The sequence below is a fragment of the Euwallacea fornicatus genome, chromosome 12 (assembly GCF_040115645.1).
Source record: "Euwallacea fornicatus isolate EFF26 chromosome 12, ASM4011564v1, whole genome shotgun sequence".
NCBI classification, from domain to species: Eukaryota; Metazoa; Arthropoda; class Insecta; order Coleoptera; family Curculionidae; genus Euwallacea; species Euwallacea fornicatus.
This window is the reverse complement of record NC_089552.1, coordinates 1,669,452-1,696,389: the sequence shown is the minus strand read 5'-3', so window position 1 is coordinate 1,696,389 and position 26,938 is coordinate 1,669,452. Positions and strand designations below refer to the sequence as shown.

General features: G+C 38.2%; 2 protein-coding genes across 9 annotated transcripts in view; one reads left to right on the top strand and one right to left on the bottom strand.

Moving 5' to 3' along the window:
* The window catches only part of LOC136342427 (limbic system-associated membrane protein-like), a 57,237-nt gene extending 31,088 nt beyond the window's left edge, over positions 1–26,149 (bottom strand). For 4 of the 8 annotated variants that reach the window (XM_066288214.1, XM_066288219.1, XM_066288220.1 and 1 more), the window contains exons 1-2: positions 25,978–26,149; positions 25,343–25,490 (exon numbers count right to left, since the gene is read on the bottom strand). In XM_066288214.1, coding sequence (XP_066144311.1) covers positions 25,343–25,385 — 43 coding nt within the window. In that variant the 5' untranslated portion in view covers positions 25,386–25,490; positions 25,978–26,149. Of the gene's footprint in view, positions 1–25,342; positions 25,491–25,550 lie in introns of all 8 variants that reach the window. The other 4 variants (XM_066288217.1, XM_066288215.1, XM_066288216.1 and 1 more) reach the window with 4 other exon arrangements.
* Positions 1–26,938, top strand: part of LOC136342359 (APOBEC1 complementation factor-like) — a 130,983-nt gene that overhangs the window by 88,228 nt on the left and 15,817 nt on the right. The gene's annotated exons all lie outside the window — the stretch shown is intronic.

The window sequence follows — 26,938 nt, the reverse complement described above, 5'->3', positions numbered from 1 at the left end:
ACCTTTTTTCGTTATACGGCCGGGGTCATTTGCGAACCCTGAATGAGATTTTATGATGAATCTGCGAGTTTCATTTGAGAATAAGACCAGAATATGGCCCCGAATAAGCACATAATGGGTTGCAATTTGCATCAACTTGGACCACTATAATCCTAAAGCTATCTGGACGACAATTAATCTGAAATAACAATATCAAAGGCTAAACATTTGTCTGGAGAGGATTAATTCCTGTTCCGAGTTTCTAACGTTCATGTGCCTCGAAGTAATCCCAATTATTAGAGGCTCTATTTGTAGCTGCTGTCAAGGCAAGTAAATGATTGCTCCGTTCGCGTTTTTGTGGCAATCCCCGATGGATGTCCTTTTTCCTTGAGGAATGACGTGTTGTGTCTTTGAATTAGCCCATTGTCCCGAAAGCAATGTCTTGCCTTTGTTTTAAGTGCCCACAATAGCAGTTTTTCCAAGATAAGGCTTGAATAGACTTGGTCTCTCTCCGTTCTAAGAGCCACGCCACTCCTTATTGTTCGATTTGTGAAAACGCCTGAGCAAGATGAAAAGATGATGGACAACAGAGAAAATTTTTATCTCCCGGAAACAGAAAAGATTGCAAAATAAATTTAATTAAAATATTTCACTTTGCGTGTTAAAAACTCGCAGCCCTCATTGCCGTAACATTTTTATATTGTTGGAACGCTAAACTCCACTGCAATCAATAAAACTCTACACAGAGCGTAAATACATTTTTAATCGCACAAAGGAAACTATAGGAATTTTCCACGTCCTAATTTTCCCAAAAAAAAGTCGTTAAGATATCGCATCCAAAAGCAATGATTAATCAAAATTCAGCCTGAGGATTTTCGGCGATTTATAAGCCGCGGCAAACCTACAAGTTTATCCGTAAGGGAAATTACAAAAGCTCGGCATCTCAATTAGGAAATTCTCACTTCATAATACAACCTATTTGTTTCCGGAACACCGAACAAATGTATTTCATTTCAGAACTTCCAAGGGAAACAGAATTTCTGGCGAAGTTCATTCCGTAAGTCCCCCGAAGGTATCATACTAATCACAACATAAAATTTATTGATGGGCCAAAAACAGCGTCCAAAAAAACATCTAAATTTCGAACATTGTCCGATAAAGTACTTAAGGCCCTCAATACCCAACGTGTATAATATGTGCAGAGGGATTGGGCTTTAAATAATTCTCGTGCAACTAAGTTACGAGCAACTGAAAGCAACAGAGGTTGTCGTGGTGGCTGGTCTTGTTAATAAATTATCCTTATTTAAGGCAAGAAAGTGCATATATGAGTTTAGGGACCGAAACACCTCTCTTATCTGAAACCATTAATCTGACTTATGTTGGTCTTATTAGAATAATGAGGTCAATGAAGTGGAGCTTGATTCGTTTAAATTCATGCGTGTGAATTATTCATTAAGTGACCCGATTGTCAATAGTTTCTTCACAAAATGGTGAAAGAGCGCGAATGCAGTCTCTTTATATAGACTAAATGGTGAAGGGGGTATGATTTGATTACAATGGTTGCTCTATAAGTACTTCATTTATGTTGTGATTAAGCTAATAGTTACTCGAAGAATCTACGTTTACTTTAATTCGTAGACAACAAATTGATTCTATTTGCCTTAACCATCAGTTGTAAATAAAATAAAAAAAACTAGTCGTTCTTTCGAAGTATGTAGTTTTCACGAAAGTTATACACAACAGATTTCGGGAAATCGTCAACGGTTTATCCGACGGGAACGATAAATTTCAATCCACCCGGCTCATTTATTCTCCACTTTCCTCAGCAAATAAAGTTTAGATCGATTAGCCTCTATCTCCTCTTGTTTCTGTCCTATATAAACTTAGTTCGACTGTTCTAGAAACTCTGTACATATATTTAATAGCCCGCCAAGATAGGAGGTTGTCTCAAAGTTGACCTGAGAAACAAAGGACAGGAGCATTTATAATGTCCCCTTTCATCTTGGGTGAATATTGTTAAATGAAGCGTGCAAAGGAAAACGTAATGAGGAAAACCACGTCACGTCTACGGTATACAAACCTTGATAATGGCTTATTTGCAATGCTAGACTGAGATGCACATTTTGCATTAACCCAACAGAAAGTTGTGGCTTAGTTTAATTAATACGATACAAAGTTTTTATTAAATTTTTGCGCAATCTGTCTACAGATTCATGTTAAAAACGTAATTTATGGCCGTGGAGCTGAAATTCAAGTTCTCGTCGATGATGAGATTCCGGCACGCATTTACAGACTCCTCAGTATTAACTTAAAAAAAAAAAACTATACACTATGATATCTAAAAGACGTTTGCCTTTCGGCCTTCCGGTCATTGATTCGCTGCTTTCCTCGTGGAAGCAGAGCGCCGTAAATACATCCAAAAAATGTCCTTCTTGGGCCGTTCTTCGGGTCAATATTTCCGTTCTTGTCTCTATGGTCCATAGACTGCATTTATGCCATCAGAGGGTCATTGATTCCTTAAAAACTTTCATGATTAACGTGGATAGCTCAGTTATCGGGGAAGCAATCTAATAGAAGTCAACAAAAAGTGACGCAGGTTAGAAGAGAAGACCGACCGAATTGAACTCGGGACACGTTCTTTCACCCTTCTCAAAGAGACTACAGGATTTATCGCTATGAAACTGTGCAAACCCTCATTATAAACAGTCACCAGAAATAATTTCCGATTTAATTCGTGTCATTAAACGAGCTGCCATAGTTTGTGGCGTGACTTCAACCATCATTCGACGCAAGCGTTCATAAATTCTTCATAATGCGTGTTAACTATATATTTAAACAAGCCACTAAGATAAATATAATATTTAGGTCAGATGGCTCGGCATAAAACGTCGAATCTCTTTCAAAAACCTGCCTAATAACACTCATTCGATCAGGGCCGATTAAAGGGCAAAAAGAAACGTTCGGGCATAATTGAGTGTGCCACGAGACAAGAAGTTTTTAATTGAAACTAAAACTGCAGTTTATACTTAAACCTTCTAAGGCCTCCCGTTAGAGCCGGAGATGGTGCATTTATTTGTTGCCTCCACCCTGTACGATATAGATTTATTTGATAAATTCACCATTGGAAATACCCAAAATGTTGGCTGAAATTGGAGTAATCCGCAGTGACCCGCAAACATGAATATTTATTTTGCTATTTATCCATGCAGCAATTAATTTTGTTTGATATAAATATTGCACAATTTTCGCAGAAAGGTTTTAATATGTACACGCACAAAACGGGAATATTTTCGGGTGCCATCCGCAGTTTCATAATAGATCGTTTCCTCGGCCTGCAATTTTAATTTAGCTTTAAAGTGCCTTTTTGTTCCCACGTCATACATGTTTTAGCATCAAAAATTATTGATTTATATTTTATTCGAAATATACTGATAGTACAAACGCAATACAAAATAAGCGTGGGCCCGAAAATTCGCGGGATAACCGTCCGCCATCGACGCGCAAGTCCCAACGAACTCGGCACTTCGTTGGGCAGTGTAGAGATGAGGTTTAAGGATCACGGGGAGGATTAGTATGCGTGAATGAGCAGAAATTAACAGTCAATTCCATGTCAAACTAGAAAAGGGGGGAGCCAAGTAATTTCCCTAGACCTTAAAGGGAAAAATCACCAACCGACCATAAACAGAGAAAACATTAACATAAGAGAGATGCTGATTCAAATTGCTTACTATAATAATGTAATATGCATAAACCGTTTTTGCCAATTTACACAAATTCCGTTTTCAGAATGCGATAAAGTTTTGCAATTTTTATTCCAAACTGCGAAAGTTCCCTGTGAAGTTTTGTAATGAATAATATGACTCTCCCTTTGTGAGGGAATATAGTAAACAACTTTCGATTCACGAAAGCTCAAATCGAGGTTCAAATAATCATTACATGGAGCTAAAGCTCTATCCAGCTCAAGTATCTTTCAATTAAAACCGATTTCCATTATGCAGCTGCACACACTATTATCTGTTATATTTAAAACATGCTGCGTTGATCCCCTCAAAATTTTTTCGAGATATAGAGTAACGCATGTGGCTCTACACTGACGTAAAGTAGATTGATTCATCGTATCCTTCTGCGCAACTCACGCTGCGCGTTGCGCAAAATTCCCCTCGTTGCACAAAACTACGCGTTTCATAACTGGTTAGATAAGTTGTCATTATATTATTTTTGACAATTGGTCCGAGATTAACGAAATCCCCGCTTGCGCCGACATTTGCTCACTGTCTAAGCCGGTCTTAACTTCGATCCTGTTACTATTTATTCTATTTATTGTCTGTGGTTTCATGCCTGATACAGCTAATCGAGGCTTAAGTCGATGAGGTGCAAACGCAGGTAAACAACATTAAAACATTCTAAAGCTGGAAAATTATATTTAGCTCTTTCCATCTATGTAGTTAGTCGAATCGGTTTAAATTGAAATTATTAAACTCACCAACTTGTAGATATGCAAATAAGCAAAGATTGCAATTTTACTTAAATCCGCGGCACTTTAACAGATTAAATTCCAACCAGATAAAAAGCGGTGGAGATTTAGTTAAATGCGTTTCAGAGATTTCCACATTTTGCATTTCCCCGTCCCTCCCCCGAAACCCCTAAAACACGACTCGATGCTTTTATGGGCAACTCCATTTCCTTCCCAGAAAACCCTTTAATTAGATTATTTCAGCATACATGTAAAAAACAAACTCATTCGTTTGAAGATTGCTGAGTCCCCAAAGCGCATTCTGGCTACAACTTCAAAGGGACTCTTAAAGCTGCACTTCAGAGTTAAGTTGCTTGCGATTTTCTCTGTTCGGTTAAGACAGAATTGAGAGTGTTTAAGGGCAAGGTTAACGGTTTTCCGCCAAAAGAAAGCGGAGACTTTTTCAACTGAAAATATGTCAATGGAAGCAAAGGAAAACATTGTTCCTTGAGGAGTTCAGGTTATGCCTCCGTTTACACCGCAAGTACTAGTGTCGCAGTGATTGAGTTACAATGACCATATAGTCATTTGCATTAGGTCCGTAGATAGTTTTATAGTGCTCTACACTAAAAAACTCAAATGAACACATAGGTCTCTTCCTCTTTAAATTTTCTCCAATTATTTAGACAGACACCTTTATATTTAAAATTATCTCATTTTTCCTCACATGTAATAATATCACTGGTTCATTGAAAATTACAGATAAATTTAAAGGTAATATGCATGAGTGCAATTTGAAACTGCATTTTTCTGAGCCCGACGGCATGAATGCATATTGGTCTAAAATTTCCTAGAATTTTCGATCCAAGATTACATTTGCGAAGAATTTCATGGACTAAATGTATTTGTGACCTGTTTGAACGATTTTTTGCTTGTAGACATTGACTTCTCAGATAAAAAATTTTACTTAGTAGTAACGAAATCCCTGATTTTTAGTGGTCAACAAGTGGCTAATAAAATTGTCTAAATAAATTTGTGGCATTATTTTGTCCAGTTCCTCGTTAATCCTCCTAAGCGCGTATTCTGTTATACACTTGAAAAAAAACTTGTAATCGATTAGAATCTGTTGGTGGCAGAAAGACACGTCCCAGGACAATGCATCCGAAGCAGCATTCAATTTGTGCAACGGTCGTCGATACCCATAGAACGAAACTCACATATCATCGGCAAATAGAGCGAGTTCGACCGACAATTTTTTATCTCGAATGCGACTATGTGGAAATTTAGTTATAATCGAGGCTGATAAGACAAAAATACCGGACACTTCATGCGGAATGGACATGGGCCGTTATTTCCCTAAAAACGCAGGTGAGCTTTGTTTCAAAATTTGCCGCGCCATCGGGCAGATGTTGGAAATTTGCATCCAGATACAACTGGATTCGATTTGGTTAATATTCGAAAGGGAAAATTCGGATAAAGGGTTTAAGCGGGATGTGCGAAATAAAACATTTTAAATATGCGAAAAGGACTAAAAGGGGTGTAAAAATGTAGGAGAGTTTTATCGTTTTTATCGTTCATTAGTACTGTGTAGAATAATTTTATTGCCTCGTTGACGTTATAATTTTGTTCCATCCACTTATCATGTAATGGTCCATTGAAACAAAGCAAAAATTGGGATTTCATTAATTATCACATTACGATGCGGGAAGTGAAATCAATATAATGATACAGGGCGAGTCGTGAACGATGAGAGGTCCGAAAGTTAAAGGCGCCGCACGTCATGTAATCGTAAAGCGAACAGCTAATACACATGAACAGCTTTAAATGTAAATGTAAACTGTTCAGGTTGGTTCGGGTTAGTTCACACTTGCCTCTTCATTCTCATTATTAAGAGTGGTATGTTAGTAAAACCTAACAGTATTCAAAGCGCTATATCGCCGTTTTCTAGGCAAATCAAGGTCTACCGAATGAGCTGGAAAATAGTTGTTTGTATTAATTAATTGCCCATGCATAAGATATGCGTGTTATATGTGTATAAACAAGTTGTTTTTATTAAAAGGCTCCTATTCGTTGCACACTTCCAGTTGAAGGACTTTTTCACCGAGCAATAAATTTTCCAGATTGGGCGAGCTGGCATCAAGAAACAATAAACCACAAAGGCTCATCATGGTTGAGCGAAAGCAGATTTCTAGCTGAACCAATCAATATCGTATTTTTCTAATATTCTCCGGAGCCATTTAGTGAAAAAAAGCACCTTCAATCACATCCCCTTAAAAAAGCCTTCCTGTTGAAAACCCTTTTTGTGGATCGAACCATTTTTCGTTTTGTTTTCGCCGCAACAATATAGCGCGGCTTTTGCCGCTATTAAAGAAGGAGGTTTTGTGTTTTCTTTTAGCAGTTTTTGTATCTTTTCTTTTCCATTTTGCTCGTAAGTATTGTAAAGGTAAATGAAAGCTGCCGAACACAATGGTTTCGGTTTTACCTACGAGGTTTACATTAGCAAAATCAACAGGGAGCCGGTAACAATGTACACACTATCATTTTTCGATAATATAAATGAAACATTGAAAAATACTGTCAATGTCGACTCGTAACGAAGAAAAAGTGGATTTTCTACAAAAGGAAAGGAAAATCCACAGCTCGAGGACTGTGATCCTCGAAATGCTAATTTGAGTGCCGTAAAATTAAAATTGGCAAGACTGGCCCAATCAGGGGGCTCGCAAAAAGCACAATTATTTCATTAAAGAGAAAGAATGCAGCTCTAAAACATCAATGAACTCAGCGGCTCTTTGCGATTAGCAACATTTATCAGGTACTCTAACCGTTGCACAGAGGAGGGCCACACTGCGATGGACGTCAAATCAAACAGAATAGGTGCGCAACTAAGTTTCCGGGTTTCACACATGGATGGCGCTAACGAGACGTGCAGTCGACACAATGGCGGAAACTGTGTTTTGTTTATAGCTTAGACAATTGTTATCAATAACCAGTTGGAATACCAACATTTATCGCAACGCAAAGTAATTTCTTCTAAGAACGAAAATGTCGGGTTTTGTACCAAATAAACAACATTTGCGGAAGGCTTCGCTTTTCTGCTTTAGTTTGAAGAAAAAAATGCAGCTGAAGCACATCATTTGCTTGAGGAGGCCTACGACCAATGTGCACCATCGAAAACTACTTGTGAAGATTGGTTTAAGCGCTTCAGAAGTGGCGACTTCCACCTCGAGGACTAGAAACGCTCCGAAAGACCAAAATCAATTGAAGACGCCGACCCGCAAGCATTATCGGATGAAGACAATACGCAAACACAAGATCGACTTGCGGAGGCATTTAACATGACTCGCCAAGGTATTTCCGAACGTTTGCATGCCATGAGAAAAATTCAAAAAGAGGGAAAATGGGTGCAGCATGAATTGACCGAGAGACAGATTGAATATCGGAGAATCACTTCGGAAATTTTGCTTTTACGGCATGAAAGAAAGAGCTTCCTGCACCGAATTGTCAGTGGAGATGAGAAATGGATATATTTTGAGAACCCTAAACGCAAAAAATTGTGGCTTTCACCTGGCGAAGCATCGACATTGACGGCACGACCAAATCTCTTCGGAAAGAAGACAATGATCTGCGTTTGGTGGGACCAAAAAGGAATCGTGTACTATGAGCTGTTGAAACCGGGAGAAACTGTCAATGGGCATTGCTACCGACAGCAATTGATCAATCTGAACCATGCATCGCTTGAAAACGGCCAGAATGGAACACGAGATACCAACGAGTGATATTGCAGTACGACAACGCTCTAAGTCTTTGCACTTCCATCGTCCAGTACACCATCAAATCGCTGAAATGGGATCTGCTACCGCACCCGCCATATTCGCCAGACCTGGCCCCCTCCGATTTTCACTTGTTCCGATTATTGCCCGATGGCTTGGCAGGGGGGCTACATTTGAACAATTTCGAGGAAGCGCAAAATTGGTTAGACGAACGGTTTCGGTTCAAAAACGCGTCATTTTTATTTATGTATTATGCCAGAGATATGGCAAAAATGTGTAGATAGAGAGGATCAGTACTTTGAATAAACCATTTGTCGCGTTTCTCTTGAAATTTTCCATTTTTCACTGATCAAAAAAACCGGAAGCTCAGTTGCGCACCTAGTAAAGCAGCCGAGGTAAACACACCCACGCGCATACAGGATTTTTCACAACTTATCGGACACATTTCAACCATACATGTACTGTTACATAAGAACTTCATTTGTCAACAACAATTCTAGTGAAAGCCCTATGGGGAACGAGATAAACAATAATAAAAGTTTACTTATTCTCTGTTACAAAGATTGTCCAAAACTGTTTCCATTAGTTTGGACACAAACTGGGGCCCGTCGAATCTAGTTGCGGCGCTCTAGTTCGGACGTTCCTCCTGATGCTCTCGAAGATGCAAATTATCGCAACCCGATCTCGCAATCCTGCAATGTTCCCAATTTCGGTACGGTAGACCTCGTTTTTTAAATATTTCCATAAAAATAAATTTAAGGGATGCAAATCTGGAGACCGCGAAGGCCGAGCTACTGGTCCACCCCGGCCGATTCAACGTGTTACGTGTACTCGAGTTAAAAAATTTCGGACGTATAAACGAAAACGTGGAGGTGCCCCATCGTGCATAAACCTCATACGTGCTCGGACCACCAAGGGCACGTCCTCAAAAAGGATAAGAAAGGAGAAGGAAACGATTTTTGCACTTTCTTTTTTATGTGAAGTGTTCCCTTTAACACAGTCAAATGGATGAATGAGCCTAATGCAATAAATAAACTTTTATTATTTTTTATCTCGTTGCCTGTAGGACTTTCAATAGATTTTTTTTGAGAAATGAACTCCTTATGTAACCGTGCATATGTAGTTGAAGTTTGTCCCACCGGTTGTGAAACACTCTATAGAATTCGCACTTGAGACGGATTGGTTTGCCTCGCTACTCTATAATAGCGATTCTAAAGTGGCTACAATTACATTGTGTAAAAGGGCCCTTTAACATACCCGGCGAATCAAAACGAATTCGTTGGTATATTTGCGAGTTAACTTTCCGCTTCTGTTCGGGTAGCTCAGACTTTGCTCCGGTGCCGTTTTGAGCCGGCTGCGAAGTTCGCATTATCATTTTTCGATAACGCAAATAATACATTAAAACATATTGTCAATTTTGCCTCATAAAGAAGAAAAATGTTTTCAGTAAGTAACGAACTCCCACTTTCTACCGCGAGGAAACTTAATTTAAAAATTGGAGCAGTGCGAAGGAGAAGCAGAGACTTTTGTCTTAGCGGTGCTTTTATGAGTAATTCGTGTCCCAAGTCACGCCTTTAACAAGACATTAAGTGCTTAATGTTTTGTCCTCGCCTCATTTACACTAAGTTATCGGTGATATTCGACCGTTGGCATCTCACTTCCTCCTCTTTAAAAAAGAGGTAGGGAGTAATGACGATCGATGATCTGAACGTGCTTATTGCTCGGACGCGAAACGAATGCTTGAACTTTCGACAAAACTGTTTTAAAATTGCATATTGTGCCGAAACCTGACGACCGGCTTTATTGCTTTTATATTAACTTTCTTCAGAAAGTTTCCACGGAGGAGGGGATAACTATTGAGGGATTTTTTCCTCGCTAGATACATAATGGCATAACAGAAAATATTCTTGGATTATTCTCTCTGCCCATTTCCCGAGAAACATTATCATCGTAAATAAGAATAATATCCTTCAGAGGCGGAAATGAAGGACCTTTACCCTGATTTATAAGATTAATATGAGGATCTCCGAATAGTGGCCTATAATGTCAGCGAAATTCTTTATTTGCCCCATTTTTGCTAGGGGGTCAATATATTACCATAATGAAAATGGGGAGGCAGTCTCGGACACGATTTAACTCAATTTTTTGCAAAGCGCTGGAACAGCTCTCTCAAACGAGACCCGCATAGAGGCAATTGAGGAGGTTTCATCCACCTGTATGTACACTCTGCACCTATGTTAATATGCCCATTTTCAATCACCCTTTCAGCGCGACATTAACTCTTGGATAATGCGTTCCTGCTCCATTTACACATACTTGCAGGGGGCAATTTTGTTATCTAACGGAATATTCCCATGGTACGGGGGGTGTGACTAATTTATTGTTATCGATCGATGATAAATAGGAATTCGACACTTAATGGCGGAAAATAAGTTTCTGTGTTTCTTACGATAACGTGTTTCGTAATGACTAGCTATTAAAGTCTACTAAATTTTTCAGTGATTATTAGGTGTGTGTAAAATAGTAATGGCGAGACGACGATGCTTTAGATGATTACATAGCTAATTTCCAACAACAAAAATAAAGACATCAAAGTCCAATTGTCAGGAGAAGAAGTTTCTAGTGTTTAGTGATGAGCAAAATAGTCCTGATGCACAACGCACTTCGACGAGCTTTTTACGTTATCATTATCAAATCCGCTCTAGAGCCTTTACATTGAAAATACTTTTAAGCAACGCCAAAGGAAAAAATCCAGATGCGTCTGGCGTGGTCTGCGCGGAGTCCACCTTGCGGAACAATGGCGCTCCGTTCGTCTTCCCAACAAAGCTCTTTTCGGCTGCGCAGTCACCTGCCTACCAGTATGAGCTGCACGTCCATTTAATTGAAACCGGACTCAATAAGAAAAATCGCATTTCCGACCCATCGCCGATAACAACAGTTTAAATTTCATTACCATCAATATTGGCATACTTGGAATTCAATAGACTCGCGCTCGAATTTTCGCTTTAGCCCGATTTTTTTATGAAACCGCATTGAAGCTTAATAGCTGATTGATTGTGCCAGACGGGCCAAATATGGATTCTGCCAATTATGCGTTGGGGCACTCCGGAACGAGAAATAGGACGCAATAAAGTTCATCCGTCAACAATCCAAACACCATCAATGAAATTAATCTCGTTTGAGGGTGCCGAATTGACAGGATAATAAAATTACCATTTGCTAAACTGCAAATCACTGTCCCCGACCTAGTTGTTTGCGTCCAGTCATCTGGAATAATCTGACACGAACTTTTCTGGATTAGTCTACTAGAACTAAAAAATGCCTTTCTTCTGGGGACGAAAAGGGTGGATTATTTGTCATGCGACGACTGGAGATGATTCAAGTAAGTGTGCTAATGGCCAATGAAAGAGTGTACTAATGGGCAATGAAACAGCCATCTAAGGAGGGCGCTCTGGGAAACGACCCTATATAGAAATTCGACAATTTCCGTGGGATTATGAGTAGGGTGGAGGAGACTCGAATCGAAACTCGTTCCTATAACACTCATAGCAGTGCTCGCTAAGCAATTTCACATCTGAATTGTACAATCGACGTGAGTGTAACTTGGTTTTGATGATTGTTTTCCTGTTTTATTATTCCACTCGATTTTAATGATGTGCGCCGTTTAGGCTTAACGAGCTTCCGGAACTGGGATTGCTGGAGAAATCGACTTCATGAATTTACGCGATTTTTCAATTTCGGAGAGCAAATATCGAGGACAAAAAAATTGACAACAGGATATTTTAAACATAAAATTCACTCGCTAAATTGTTAAAGCTAGGCCTATTTCCCAAATAACATTGCCTCCGGGACGATTTAATTTATCGATAAATTTAACGTGCATCATGCACGCAATAGTTTTTGAGTGCTGCCAATTATCAGCAACGAAAACTGCGGCATCGGATTATTTAAATTGATATTTTTCTTTTGGATACAAGAGTCGAATCAGCAAATATTCGAATAAGCGCGATCACGGCCTAAAAGAAATAACAAGTTACACGTCCAGGCGGAAATTATTTCCTCCGAGGTCAGTTATTGCTCGGAACGGACAATTCCTGGCACTGGTTTTTTGGGGTTTCGCGCAGAAGACACGCAATGCGAAAAGAAGACATTTTTGGCTCAAGCAACTCCCACTGTTCGACGCACGAGAAAAGATGGCCTCCGCGCAACCCCGACCTAACACTGCTGGATTTTTACATTTCGACTCCCTAAAAAGCTAAAGTGTATTCACAACCTTTCGAGTCCAGAGAGGAATTAATAATAAAAATACATGAAACTTGTCAACGTATGCGGGAACATTCGCGAGGGATTGCGCGTTCTGTGACGTCTATGTGGCGTCGAAGTAGTCGATCTATTCGAGAAAAAGGGGGACCTTTCGAACAGTTTATTTGATAATAATAGTGAATAGTGATAGTAGCTATCAATTTACGAGAGACCCTTTCGTCGATACTTTTTACATTAAGCGCCTAAAGCAGAGTGACACTCCATGGGAGTATGCTTTAGCTTTCCAGGTATCATTTCAGATTCAACAAGGTTGAAAGTGACATCCACTCGGGTAGAAAATTAGACAGTTTCCACTTAAAAAGGACAGAAGAAATAACATCATTACGTGCATGCTTGTAAATAAAATATTTATATTGAATTACAAAAATCAGAAAGTTGCCTCTGAGCTCGTAAATATGGGGTACATTAAAGGGCGCTCTACTGTAAATCGAGTTACAATCAATTTACCTTTAACCACTCTTTCCTAAAAGCCTTTCCCGACTGGAACTTGCTTCATTTCCCATATGGCAAAATTCGACGTGAACGGTTAGACGTGCAGGTTGGAATTTTTTTTATTTGGATTTTTCGTTAAAAAGATAAAAACAAAAAATGCAGAACAATCACTTCAATCATTAAGTAAGTGGCGAATATCAGGTAGGGCGAAAATACCTAAAGGAAGAGCCAGAGGGGTATTAAAAATGTCACAAAGGCAAGCAAGTAGCAAATGACGTAATTATTAATTAAAAATTGTTTATAACGTAGAAATACAAAGTAATTTAACACAACATAATCTTCCCAACTAATGCGGCAGATGGAAATGAGTTTTCTCGGTCGGGGCCAGGAACGTTTAGAGCTTTTTCTCTGCTATTAACAAAGCTCTGGCGACTAACAACGCTGTTTATCGGATGAATTTCCCTGAGTCTTGTGGCTGAATTCGTTTAATCAATAGACTTTAGTAACTTTCAAAATTTTCTCTTACACGTTGAGTCTGTGGTAGTTATGACCCAGCTCTCTAATCACACTGGTATATCCTTGATCAGCCCTTTGATACACGAAACTTCGATTAAAAACAAGTAATTACAATAGTTAACCTTGCAATATAGCAACACATTAATAGCCCCTATTGACCGAGCTAATGGCAGATCGAGGTTCGCTTTTAGCAGTAACAGTGTGAAAATATTTGTGGTCTAATGATTTTGGGCATTGAAGGTACTTAATTGAATTGAAGTTAATACAGACAACAATACCGCCGCTTTTGATCTCGATTCGAGCGAACATACTGTGCATAATAAACCTCTTCGTCTTGGTGCTACCTAAAAAGCACCTCCGGGAAATTCCAGACTGCATGCTTTCCACTTCTACAAGGAGAATGTTTTTCAATATCTGTTGCCGAGTGAATTTGGGCTAAGGGAAATTTATGCTAAACCTTCATGTGAAAATTCCTTAATATTTGAAAACTCGCGCCCTACACCCATCTATATATTTGAGTGGTCTGGATAGAGTCACAAACTATTAACTACCGAGGGAATGGGAAAATGCCCAGAAAATGGCGATATTTCATTGTCCACACATATACAATATTTTCACTCGAATGGGAGTTCACATCTTTGGGTTTGTTTGCTTATATATCTGCAAAGCTTAAGTGCTTTTCCAACGCCAGAAAAAGGTCAGAAGGGTGTAAATATTATGACTTTGCGGAAAGCCTGAAACTCGTGAGTTCCACGCTTTATGGGCATCCCCTGAATAATAATTTTTCGGCGAGAACTTCTCGGATTCGTCTTTTTATTACAGTTATATTTAAAATTATTCAAATTGAATTAAGCGCCTCAGGAAATATTTTTTGATGGGTCCCGCGCTCCTCTCCGGGCACATGTCAAGAAATTTTCCATTAAGAAATCGAATTGTAAACACCCCTCCGTTCGAATTTTGTAATATTTTTTGTGAGAGTTAGACGAGCTAAACCAAAATATGTAAAGTTCCAACTCTCATGCCAGGAATAGAATGAAGCAGTAAAGGAGAAACGGATATATTTAGCTCTATATCTTTGAAGTCCCCGAACGTAACGTTATAGTTCTTACACCATTCGGCGCTCTATATTGGATATCCTTCCTGAATTCGAAATATACGTAAATGGCAATAATTGAATTCACAGAATTTCAATTTGTCTCAAAACACGGTTATGCTGATCCTCCACGAGGGCGGTATTTTTATCGCCGAGGAATTTTTCCCTCAACGAACCGAAAATTTAATCCACCCATTTTAACTCCATTGTTATATTAGATTTTTCGAAGGTCGAAGGACCCAGATGCAAGGAGAAGAGCGACTGGAATCCCTTTATTGACATTTCTCTATCTATTTCGATCTAATGTTATTTTTGGAGTGCGGAGAATATTCCAAGAGCAGCGATTGGGGGTAAGAACTCTTTAAAATTCTTAGAAAGAAAAATGAATTCCCGGATTCCTAAGACCGCCATCAATACCCCGTAAATGCGACTGGAAAAATCTGCAGGTATTTTTATTGGTTTTGCTTATTTTCCGATTCCACAGCCGGAATTTCTCATAACGAGAAGACTCAATAAGGGCGAAGGTGCGGCGAGGAAGCCTTAATGAGCTCAAGCAGGATATTTTCAGCCTCTCCTTCACCCACATGCATTTAAAATGCCAATTATCTTTACTGCCCTAAAACACGAACTATTAAATGAAAAGTCCCAACTAGAATAATTAAAGCAGCAGAATCGGAGTGGAGAGGACAAACGCTATATCCACAACATCGACAACTAAGCAATTTCATTAGATTTTAGAATTAAAAGACGGTCGGAAAGTTTAATTTTCCGCTCCCTGTAGAGCACAGATAAATTGGAATTTGATATAAAAACACGCGATTGGAATCCAGAGTCGATGTTCAAGTGGAGATTTCGGAAATCTGGTCACGATGTACGGGTTAATTAACATTGGCCAATTTGTGAGATTACTGCTAAAATACCGCTTCGTGAAATTTATTTAAGAACAGATACTTTCCACCCTAATTTAAGTGATGAAACAAATCGATGGAAAAATTAATGAAGAATCGCAGGCTCGATCGCGGTACCTTTGTACGAGCAGATACCGGCTGGTATCCTGCGTCTCGTTCGCTTTGGGACACCTTCTACAGTCGCATGTAAAAAACGTGAAGATGCCGGTGCCATTGGGCGAAATATGTCGGATGAAAATTCAATTAGAAGAAAGGCAAAAGTCAGCAAATCGTGACTTTCCGGTGCTCCGAGGTGCTTCTAATTCGGACCAAAAAGAAACCTCAGCAGCAAACAGGATCAGTAGGTCGGAACGAGACTGGGACAATCAGCCTTGCCGCCATCGCTTAACCTTAACCCGATTCAGCTAACCCTGGATCTCTTGTCGTTTCCAAGATGTCGAGTCTGTTGCTCAAGCTCGAAACATCTTCTTAAAGGTTTCATAAAATGTTCGCTCTAAAACGAACATGTGGACAGGCGAGATGTTTAGCCTTAAAATGAGTTCATACCGTTTTATTGGAAAGGAAGCTTAGTGGGAAGAAACTTTAAAAACTAAACAAGGTCGTTGATCCGTTGAGGTATGACGATAACTTGTTTGGGGTTTTCATGTGAAGCTCAGTTTAAATAAAGGGATAAAGCTCCGGATATTGGATCGAAGCACGTAATTAATCTACCCTCACCTCCAGTTTATAGCCAGGCGTGCGGCTAAGCATTTAACCCCTCAAACATAAGACATTGTGTGTTTTATTCGAAAGGTCGGAAGATATGGTGTTTTATTACTACAAAACTACGTGTTGTTTCTTATATTTCTTCTGAGCAAGCACGATTAGGTTTGACGGTGGTTATGAGCAAGAAAGTTGTTTAGATCTTTAAAACCCCAATTATCCATTATATGCCCAAGAGAATTCTTCGCCGAGCGCCGTTTCAGAGAGGACCGGCATGGAAACATTATGAACGGACCACTTAACTTGAACGCCTACAAAAGCAAAAGGGAAACTAAGGAAATATTAAAATTGCAACACAGGCACAGACAAAAAGGATTTGGGTGGGTTTTCTGTGTCCTGTAACACACGTCAAATCTAAATTTAATTGCATCGAATGTATTTCGAAACGACCCTGGATTTTAAACTTTAACAATGATCTAATGGGTACGCTAGTCTAATAGCGACTGAAGTGAGTTTTAATGGCCAATTTGCCTAATGTAGCTCGAGTGTTGTAGGTACTTTACTTCTTCTACGCCTTATAAACTAGAAATTTCGCTGCTCTAAATGAGCTCTCAATCACAACACACACTCAATTATAGCGGCATAATTAGAGTAGTGATTAAAGCCGAGTGATTCCATCGAGACGGCACATTTCTCCCGAGACGTTAATCAGTATTTAGAGCATTATCTGCTCGTTTAAGTTCCTTAGGGATAACCGTTTCTCATTCCATTACTGCAAATTATACAGCACTGCACCCGGCACAGCCTCGTTAGCTATACTTGCTTCAGCTACTAAGTTATTTAAAAATGTGATTTATAATCTTATTTCTTTAAATGCAGAGCCGGAGAGGCTTTTTGCAAGCAGAACATGTCGTGCGATTCCAAGAGATTTATGCTAAAGGATAAAGCTTGCTCTTTAGCTAGTGGATTAGGGAGGAAGGTGATGCTTCATAAATGTCTTTTTAACATTTTAAACTGGCGAATAAATATTTGGATTGTTACCGCTTTCGACAAAAACCGCTCCATTGTGGATTACTGCTAATAACTAATTCGCTGATATCAACGACCTACGCAGAGGAATTCCATCATATACGCATTAGAGATAAACTAATTTGCGAGCAATAATAGCTATTATTATAACTTTGTATAATGTTCTGCCTCTGACGTTTCAAATTTAATTCCGGCATGATACGAGCCTCAGGTCCATAACCGATATTGAAAATCAATATGTCAATGGAAAGGTGTATTTTGCAAAAACCGCGAGTTTTTGCGTGGAGAAATGGCAGCTCGTAAACTGGAGGTCAAAAAGAGTCGGTTACGGTCTTGCTTAGTCTCTGATATTTACATCTGACATCGTCCCCATCTCGAACGGGTAACGTTAAAAATCCTGATTTGCCACCGGTGTATCTCGCTAAATGAACTCAACGGCTCCGAAATATATGGGGTGTCCAGGCGAAATTTAGACGTAGAGACTTAACATGGGAAACCGTTTTTTTTTCATTTTTTTGCGCCTACGGGGATTCTCCGATTTAAAAACTTTTACACGTAGGCCATAGTACTTGGAAATTTAACCTTCTAATTAGAACTATTTTAGCTCAAAACGCCTCCAAATCTCAAAAATTCGAGCGTTCCGCATAGCCATTCAAGGCCGCGATTGCTCTGAGTCAAGTCCAGAATTGAACAAACACAAAATCGTCAGCTACATAGGCGTGAAGCCCTCCCTGTCGAGTGAAGTTGCAGTTTTTGCTCATTTCTAAGCAACTTTTAACTTACTTGCGAGTTAATTAAGTGCAGAACCGATAGAATCCTGAGAGTAATTATAATATGCAGTAAATAAGCAAGTTTCTTATTCACCTATAATGATAGAACAAACACATAACCCGTATCTTTTTCCTCATCCACTAGACAGAATCTCCGCGGGCAATTTTCGATCTACTACAGAATACGCGTTTCCTGTTACGATCGTCATCATCATTGTCAGTACTATGAACTGCATGTAAAAGTTTTTTTCTCAAAATTTATTCCGTGCAGACGTAAGAAAAAATAAAAACCGATTTCCCGTGTTAATCTCCTATGTCCAGCATTTCCCTGGACGCAGGTTATACAGGGTGTTCCAGTTTATAGTACTTGGGATTTCATAGTAGATAGTTAGTTTCGTCAATTTTTATATGTCTAATAAGTGTTAAAATATTTTTTTTATTCATTTATCAACGTTATTAATATCGTGACCATTACATTTAACATTATTTATTTATTACATAATTGGTGTTAGTACAACTCCCCTGTGGAAGCACGTCGTACTACTATGGACCAAATTCATAATATCCCGAAAACTGTGACTTTTAACAATTTACGACAGGAGTACCCTTTTTACGAAAAAATGAACGGGGGGATCAATTTTAGTTTTGAAAAAGTTGCCACAAAGAGGCACAAAAAAGTTATCACAATTTGAACATTCGCCAGTATGTCGCGTATGGCGCCCTCTGTAAATTTGACGAAAATTTTAACAAACATAAATTCGGCAAAAAAAATGCAAAATACCAAATTTCGTGGTCGCATCTTAATATTTGTGTTAATTATTTTGAAGAAATGAAAAAAAGGCAAGTTTGCCTTCCTGTATCTCAAAAACTGAGCCGTTTTCAATGTATATTTATATAACATTTTCATCTTAAGAAAAGGTCTTCTATCGACTGTTAAAGTCCTGCTATTGTAAACTGGAACACCCTGTACAGACGCGACATCAATATATCGCCATCAGAAAACGACTTCTTCCCAGATGGCGTGCGAGCCATATAAGCAGCAAACGATACAGCATCCATACCCAAAACCAACTCAACATCGTTAATGGTGAATTTGTCACAATTTTTTTCTATTTCAGTGAATAAATAATTTTTTTTTTAATATGTTAAATAAACAAAAACTTCCATTCATCTGGTCCCCATTCTTCTCGCTGCATCATGCGCAGAGGTAATTAAATTACATATTTCACTTCATCCTTTTCGTTTTACAAAATGTTTTGATGGGAATTTTATAGCTTTTTTGTGGTAGCTGCGGTGGAAAAAATATGAAATATACAATTAAATTCGGGTTTAAAATATGTATGCACCGGACGAATGAAACCGCAAGGAACTCAATTTCATAAGGTTAAAACGTATAGTTTCCCAAGGCTCAAACTTTGGGCCTCCCCAAGAGACATTATTGTCGATCATCGATTTACAGATCTCGGGCAAAAGTGTTTTCTTTAACATGGAAAATTTGCAAGTGGTTTGTTGAGGCTGCAGAGTTTTAACAGAACACGCTAGAGTGCGGCAAACTCCGGGAGATAAAACTGACTGCGTGACATTGAACTAACCGGAACTAACCTGGGCTAAACGTGAAAACTCGAAACCCCCGAAGGAACGATACTTTTGGGGTCCGACCTCTAATAATCTTTGGACTCATTTAATGGGAAATTACTAACTTTCTCTTGACGTTGTCTGTCGCTCTTGATGAGAAACTTCGACCGCGGAAAGGGAATGGAAAGTCGGCTGGTTATTATTGGTAGAGTTATGACTGCGTCTAATAAGCGAAAACTGAGCTACAGGTGAAGAAAATAAAAATCGTATACGGTTTTCTGATTGCGTCATTACAATGCTACAAATTAGCCCGCCCCGTTAATTCTCAGTTGTTAAGTCATTAGAGGCTTCATTGTAGTTTCAAAGTAAATACGCTCGCATTCCAAGAGCAATAATTAGAGTGGAAATTATAGCAAAAGATGTTTCCCATTAAAACTACGTTGAGAGTCTCTGGAAACTGCGAAAAACAAACAGCGGTGCTTGTTTCGAGGTCGCTCGGCAATGCTAAATTTTTTTCTGTTAGTTTTTAATTAGTTGGGTCGAGACAAGGAAACGGTTTATATCCAGTTTTCGTAAACTAAGTTAGCATTCGTTTAGGCGAGCGTTGCATGTTAATTTTAATGTTCATCTTCCTCTCCATTAGAGTAATATTTATGTCAGAGAAGGCTCTCGAAAGGAGGCCAATTAGAACGTTCCTGCTCGTCTCTTATTATGAATTTGAAAACTTTCCCGAATTTGCGTTTGGATTAATTTCGTTTAAGAGCGTGCCGAGTTTCAGAACGAAATATTTGCTCGAGATGAAGTTCAAATTACAAACAAGACTCCGCTCCAAGTCGCTCTTTTAGAGCCTCTCAACGTAAAGTAAGCAAATTGTAAAAAAAACTGCTTTAATTTTCCCTTGTGCCATAGGTCAGAAGGTCTTCGGTGCTTCGCAGAACCAGCCTCTGTGGTAATTTTTTGCTTAATTATCGAGTACGGAAAAACGCGAAATCGTGTCTTCCGTTCATCGAAGCCGGCTGCTCTATTTTGTAAAACTCTTATTGTGAATACCCTGGTAAGAAATTTAAAACCCAATAAGAAAACCATACTCGAGTGGGTCCTTTCGAAATGAAAAGGCAGCATTTCCAGGATCTTCGGCAATGGATTTAAAGCCTGTGCTCTTCAAATAAAGCGAAATGATTTCGTGGCGGAAAGCATTCGCTTGTTTTAAGTGGTTTTTCACCGGTAAATGGAATTTGATTTTTCCTCAAGATGGAAAACGAATAAAGCCAGCAAAATGAAGTTTTAGACCCTTTATATGTATTGCATTTAAGCCATTGAAAGACTCAACAAAACAAGAATCATTGTGATAGCAACAATAATGGGTTAACGCATATTATTTGTCCTTGAGCTATTTTGCCTTCGAAATTATTGCAATTTCACTAATAAAACCACCGCAACCGATGCAATTATAATATTCATCCAATGGATAGGACCTACTCAACAGTGCAGCACGATTAAATGTGGTAAACACCGAAACTTTAATTATGTTAATTATCTGCATGTAAAAATGGGTTATTCATGATAATGTGATATTATATTTAAAGGATTAATGAGATATAGAGTAATTCCTAATTATCTACTAACCATGGCACCTGGTATAAACTTTGCGCGTATAAAACGAATATAATTGTGTATTTTCAATGTATTGCAAAATACAAATTATTACTAATGAAATGAATGTTTTCTATTTGGATAATCATTAAACTCAGAACAAAACCGCGAACGCGGTAGAGCGGATATACAGGTCGGGCTTAGGACGGCGATCACACAGCTGCCCAAATTGGCCCATCAAGACTGGAGGTTGGACTTTGCATCTACGCACCTACATACAGGGTGACCCATTTGTTTTAGAGTCAGTCCGTAAAAAGTTTATTGATTGTGCCAGGATTTTTTTTTATTATAGAGCTTAATAAATTGCACATTTCCAGCAAAAATTGTCTGATTGATGTAAAATTCAAGGCCTACTATCACAGTTTCTACGAGCAAAATTTTATTAAATCATACTAACGATTTTTTTAGAAAAAATCTGGCTACGCCACTGTGTTGAACTATCTCTCAAGACGGGCCTGTACAAAATTTTATCGAAAAATTTTAAGTAATAACGATTTTTTGTAGGAGAATTGAAAAATGCACACTAGGTGCCCACTTATTTTCAAAAATTTATAGTTTACAACAACTTAGTTGTGGTCTTAGGCTTACACAGACCAAATGAAAATTACATCACAATAAACAATTATATTAAATTAATTGAAAATAAAATTAGTCGAAAATATTATTTATGCGTTGCACAGTACTTCGACTTACCGGTTTACCTGGATGTCTGATGGTGAATTCTGCATTCTGCCTCGGCTTCTGATGCCGAGCCGATGCCGTTGTCTCGCCAACAAGACGAACAATTTCTGTTTTTCCTCTTGCACTTGAATTTTCCATAATTATCACAATTAACAATTTAATTTGTATTAAGTACAAATAAGTTCTAATGTCGATGTTGACGTTGGTTGCGTTTGTTTTGACAGTTAAACACTTCACTTGTTCTCCGTAGCCTACTATGAATTTTTCAAAATAAATAACTACTGAGGGTGCAGTTTTAATTCTTCTACAAAATCGTTATTACTCAAAATTATTCGATAAAATTTCGTACAGGCCCGTTTTGAGAGGTGGTCAATCCAGTGCCGTGCACAGTTTTTTCTAAAAAAATCGCTAATATGATTTATTAAAATTTGCTGCCGCAAACTGTCATAGTAGGCCTTGAATTTTATGTCAACCAGGCCGTTCTTGCTGAAAATTTGTAGTTTATCAAGCTCTATAATTGAAAAAGAAAATCCGGGCTAAATCGCACAATCAATAAACGTTTTACGGACTGACCCCAAAACAAATGGGTCACACTGTATGTGTATCTTCCCAGGATTTGAAATATATTTGAATTACTGCTGGCAAGTGAATTTTTTTCAGAACTACAACAGGACCGAAAAATCATCATTTGCGCGCAGTATCTGACGTTCGACGACCGTTGATATCGGAGACCGGGAAATTCCTTAATTCGTACGCTCCTCTATTGCTCCAGTCTAATGCCCCTTTGCGAGCACTTCACAGAGCGAGCTAACACTAGTAAAAATTTGTCAAGCAAAACATCGCCCTTATTTCGTCATTAACGCAAACCACCTTGAGGGCATTTAACTGAACATACGTCTCGTAAAAGCCGCGCACACTTTCATCCCTTGAAACCTATTCAAACAAGAAGCAAAAAAAACGAAAAGATATTGCACTCTGAAAACGCAGAGACAGTGATACTCCAAAGGTTTTTACTCCTTTTTCTCTCTCATTAAATTCGTACCGGGTTTATACGGGGAGGATATGAAAATAATTTCCTGGTGGGGCTGAAGAGGGCCGAGGTGCACCCACTGACGCCCCAGATTCTTAATGAAGAAACGTCATCTCACGGCCAACGATTTTACGAGTGCAACGGGGAGTTTTATTTCATTTTTTGAGTGGCACCTGCAGGTTCGTAAAGCAGAAAAACGCCTTCGTCTACTTTCAATAAATCTAGAGCCGAAAAAAAGGGCAATTTTCGGCGTAATTTGCACAACGTAGCATGGGAAAAGGTGTTTCAAAAAGAGTATAATGTAAGTGCTCCTCGTCTTATTACCAAATGGTATTGTGCGCCAATATTTCTGCTGCCAAATTATATTTGCCAAAGAGATGATTGATGGGCTTTTGATTTTATTTACAAATAAACAACTCACAAAAAAATTGATACGGCACACTTTTTCGTCATATTGAAGTCGGAATATCTCAGAGACGGCTTAGCCGGGACTTATAATTTAAAAGGGATCTGCAAGACTGGTTCTTGAGAATTTTGAATTAAATACGGGTAGGTTTCTTTGTTTGTTTCGCTGCGTAGCCAAAATTTGGCATCCTACTCAAGTAAATCTATGTACGTACATATATCAGTGCAGAGAATCATTAACACAGAGCATTTGTTAATAAAATGTTGCTGCTCAGCCGACAAATAAGGAAGCCAATGTGTTAAACGTTTCTCAGTTAAATTCTTCTTAGTTATGACTCAAGGTTAAGTCGGTAACGCATTGAAAATATCGAAAAATTATACTGTATCGATTTTTGCCAGCAATTTGCTGGTATTTTTGCGCTTACGTAAAGCACCTTATTGCGTTTCTCCAATTATTCCAAGACATGAGATAAAGTGGCACCGCTCGAAAAATCATAACTTTGTCAAAAATATTGCGCTTGGAGTCTTGACAATTTGGCGAATGCAATTGTTACTAGCTTGAGGGGCTTCTAAGATACTTCAACAAAATTGATTCTATATAACATTCTGGAAATATTTTCTCTATTAGTGAGTACATTTGAAATCAAATCCAGCAATTTGGAACCGATAAATTCGGCTCTCGTAATAAATAGCCATTCTACCACACACAATGGGATTTAAACCCTAACCTAATATAACTTTAACTGCACAACGCTTTCGGGGTGCATAAATGTAAATAATGCCGCAATTCGCAAACGGTTTCAGCAATATGGTAGTAGAAGGTATATTTGAGGCTACAGTTTTCAGGACAAGAATATAAAAATGTCTTGTTTTCTTTCTGCATAAGTGGCATAAAGCGTTGTTTATTGTTACTTTTATAGGGTTTTGTTTTGGGTTAACCTCTAACTGAGATATTCATAACAGCGACGCAAAATCTGTAGTTTAAGAAAATATAGAAGTATTGTTCTCAGACTGAAACCTCTATGTTTAGGACCAAGGACAGAAAATATAAAGGACGGGAATTTCATGCTACAACTTTACAATATTGAAAGAAATAACAATTGCGAGCAAAATATTTATTAGGAGAAAATCAATTATTTCTGGTCTCTAAGATTCGCGGACTTCACCTCCTGGATTTTTTATGGAGTTATGTTAAAGAAATTGAGTCATATGCGTGGAAAGTAGTATTTGCTGATGCTTCAATGACCTACTATACAAATGAAGCATATGCTGCAGTTAACATACATATGCAGGTAGATACTGCATTTATGAACTAGATAGTTGAAGCATTAACAAATTATGTATTTTTTTATGGCTGCAATTCGCTGTTTAACAGGCCTCTCTACACGCGAACCGCCAACTCCTGCACCTTGGGAACCTAATATCTATATGTTTGTAAAAAATATGTCTAATGGAAATAAAAACGAATGATAAAAATCCGTAATTTGAAGTTGCTTTTAGGTGGAATGTAATGAATACCGCAAATAAGCCCATTTCTGAACTGTTCCAAACATCACATGCAGAGTTAATTTTCCCCAGTTTTGCCTAAAATGCGAACTAATTAAACTAAAACAAAAATATGTACCAATTTAATAATATAATTCCAAACTAACCTGAACTAACCTAACATTTGATATAACATAACATTTGCACAAGCTACGTATACCCAATTCGACATGGATGTATGGATATAACAGATAAATGTATTAATTGAATATTAATTTACTACGGTTTGCAAGGAAGAAAATCGAGCTTTTAATAACCTCCGCATTTAATAAATAATTAATTTAGGTAAAAGGCATCACAAGAAAATGATTGGCAGGCATTGTATATTACAGCTTTTAATGGCACTAATGAAAAACTGGCAGTTTGACTAAAACCTATTAGAATATTAGATATGAACTGCGCCAATTAAATTCCACCATTAATAATGGAAAGATACGGGCAATTTGTTTAACAATATTGGAAATTATTTCTGACTTACCTTCCATAAGGGACAATAGCAACAGAACGAACGCCTCTTTCATTTTTGTAGTTAATGTTAAAGTTTTATACTGGACACAAGTTCTGGCACTCACTTTTATCAGGTCGAAATTGCTTATTTTTATTTAGTTTTTCGTCGCAGGTAACGTCTAAAATTGTTAAGGATTAGTTGAATGAATTGGCCGTAAAAATCAAAACAAAAGGCAAACTAGTAATAGTCGAAAGTAATGGTAGTGAACCAAGTGAAATAAGCCCTGCTCAGGCTGCTCAGGCTGCTCAGTCACCTCTCCCAGTATTGATGCTAAATTTCGAATCCTGTATAATTTTATTGAATATTAGACTTTGGTACACTTCCTTTCGGTAAAGAAACTTGTTTAATTTCCTCGATGATGCTTTGAAAACAAATCGCAGCCAGTTACAAATTACGTTATTTGTCGTACAAAGAAAGCCCGGAGAAACTTCGTATTTAACGTTTCTCTATAATTTGCTTCACTAAGAATTTCTATTATAAATGATCTATCAAAAAGTTAAAATGTTAGTCGTACATTGATAAATTATGGTCCGAAACTTGAGTGAAACTTTCAAAAACTATAAGGACGGAACATCTTAAATTTCCCTCAAACTTCCTTGACTCACATTTATTAATAAATTCCCATTACAAAATAACATTTTACTTCTCAATTAGAAACTTTTAGGAATCTTCTTTATGCGCGTTAAACGTGGGGTTCGTCTTTAGAGAATACAAAGAACCAGCAGCAGGAAGGGGATAGAATTGGATCGCGGGAACGACACGCGAAGACTGAAACGCGCTTTTACGGGCCAACTTTTGAACTTTTGGGGGCGCAAGCGCCCCTTTTCCATTATTATGGGGATTCTCTTGAAGAATTACCGTGATAGAAAGTTGAAGACAGGCTTATAGCACTTTGAAATATTTAAGCGACTTGGAAATTCGGGGCTGAAAGTTCTGGGTGCGAGGTAAGAAGCTCTTGTTTAAGTAGAAGATTCAGCCATCCTCTAACTGACGATAGTTTTGTAGCGCAATTGTTGTCGTTCGGCAAATCACATGTCCTTATTTGATTGTTTATGTGAAAAGTGAGTACTGTGACTTAATGAACGAATCACTATACTTCAAATAAATTGATACATGCACTATAGGAGGTGCGTTGCAAAAACTCGAAAGCCCTGGTAATGTAACGTCTTCGCATCTAAGTATAATCGACCGGAGCATCCTTCTACCTTCCAAGTACTGAAGTTCAACAAAAATACCGAAAACCCGTGTAGTCAGGCCCGATATTAATGTAAGCATGCTTCATTGTATACATTACACAGGTGCCATGTCTGTCTCACTTATGTATGATCGACTGGAGATAAACCCAACCGTTGAGAGTTTAATACTCGAAATTGATCTCGAGGTGCTACAATCGATCATACGTAGATAAGAAGATGGTATACTTGTTTCGAGGGCTTTCGAGTATCTTGTTGATTTCTCTGAGAAAAAATTGCCATTACTATGATTACGTGTTTTTACATCCTAGAATTCCGATTTATAGATGTAACTAATTCGTAAATATTTAATCTCTTAATTGATGGAGAAACT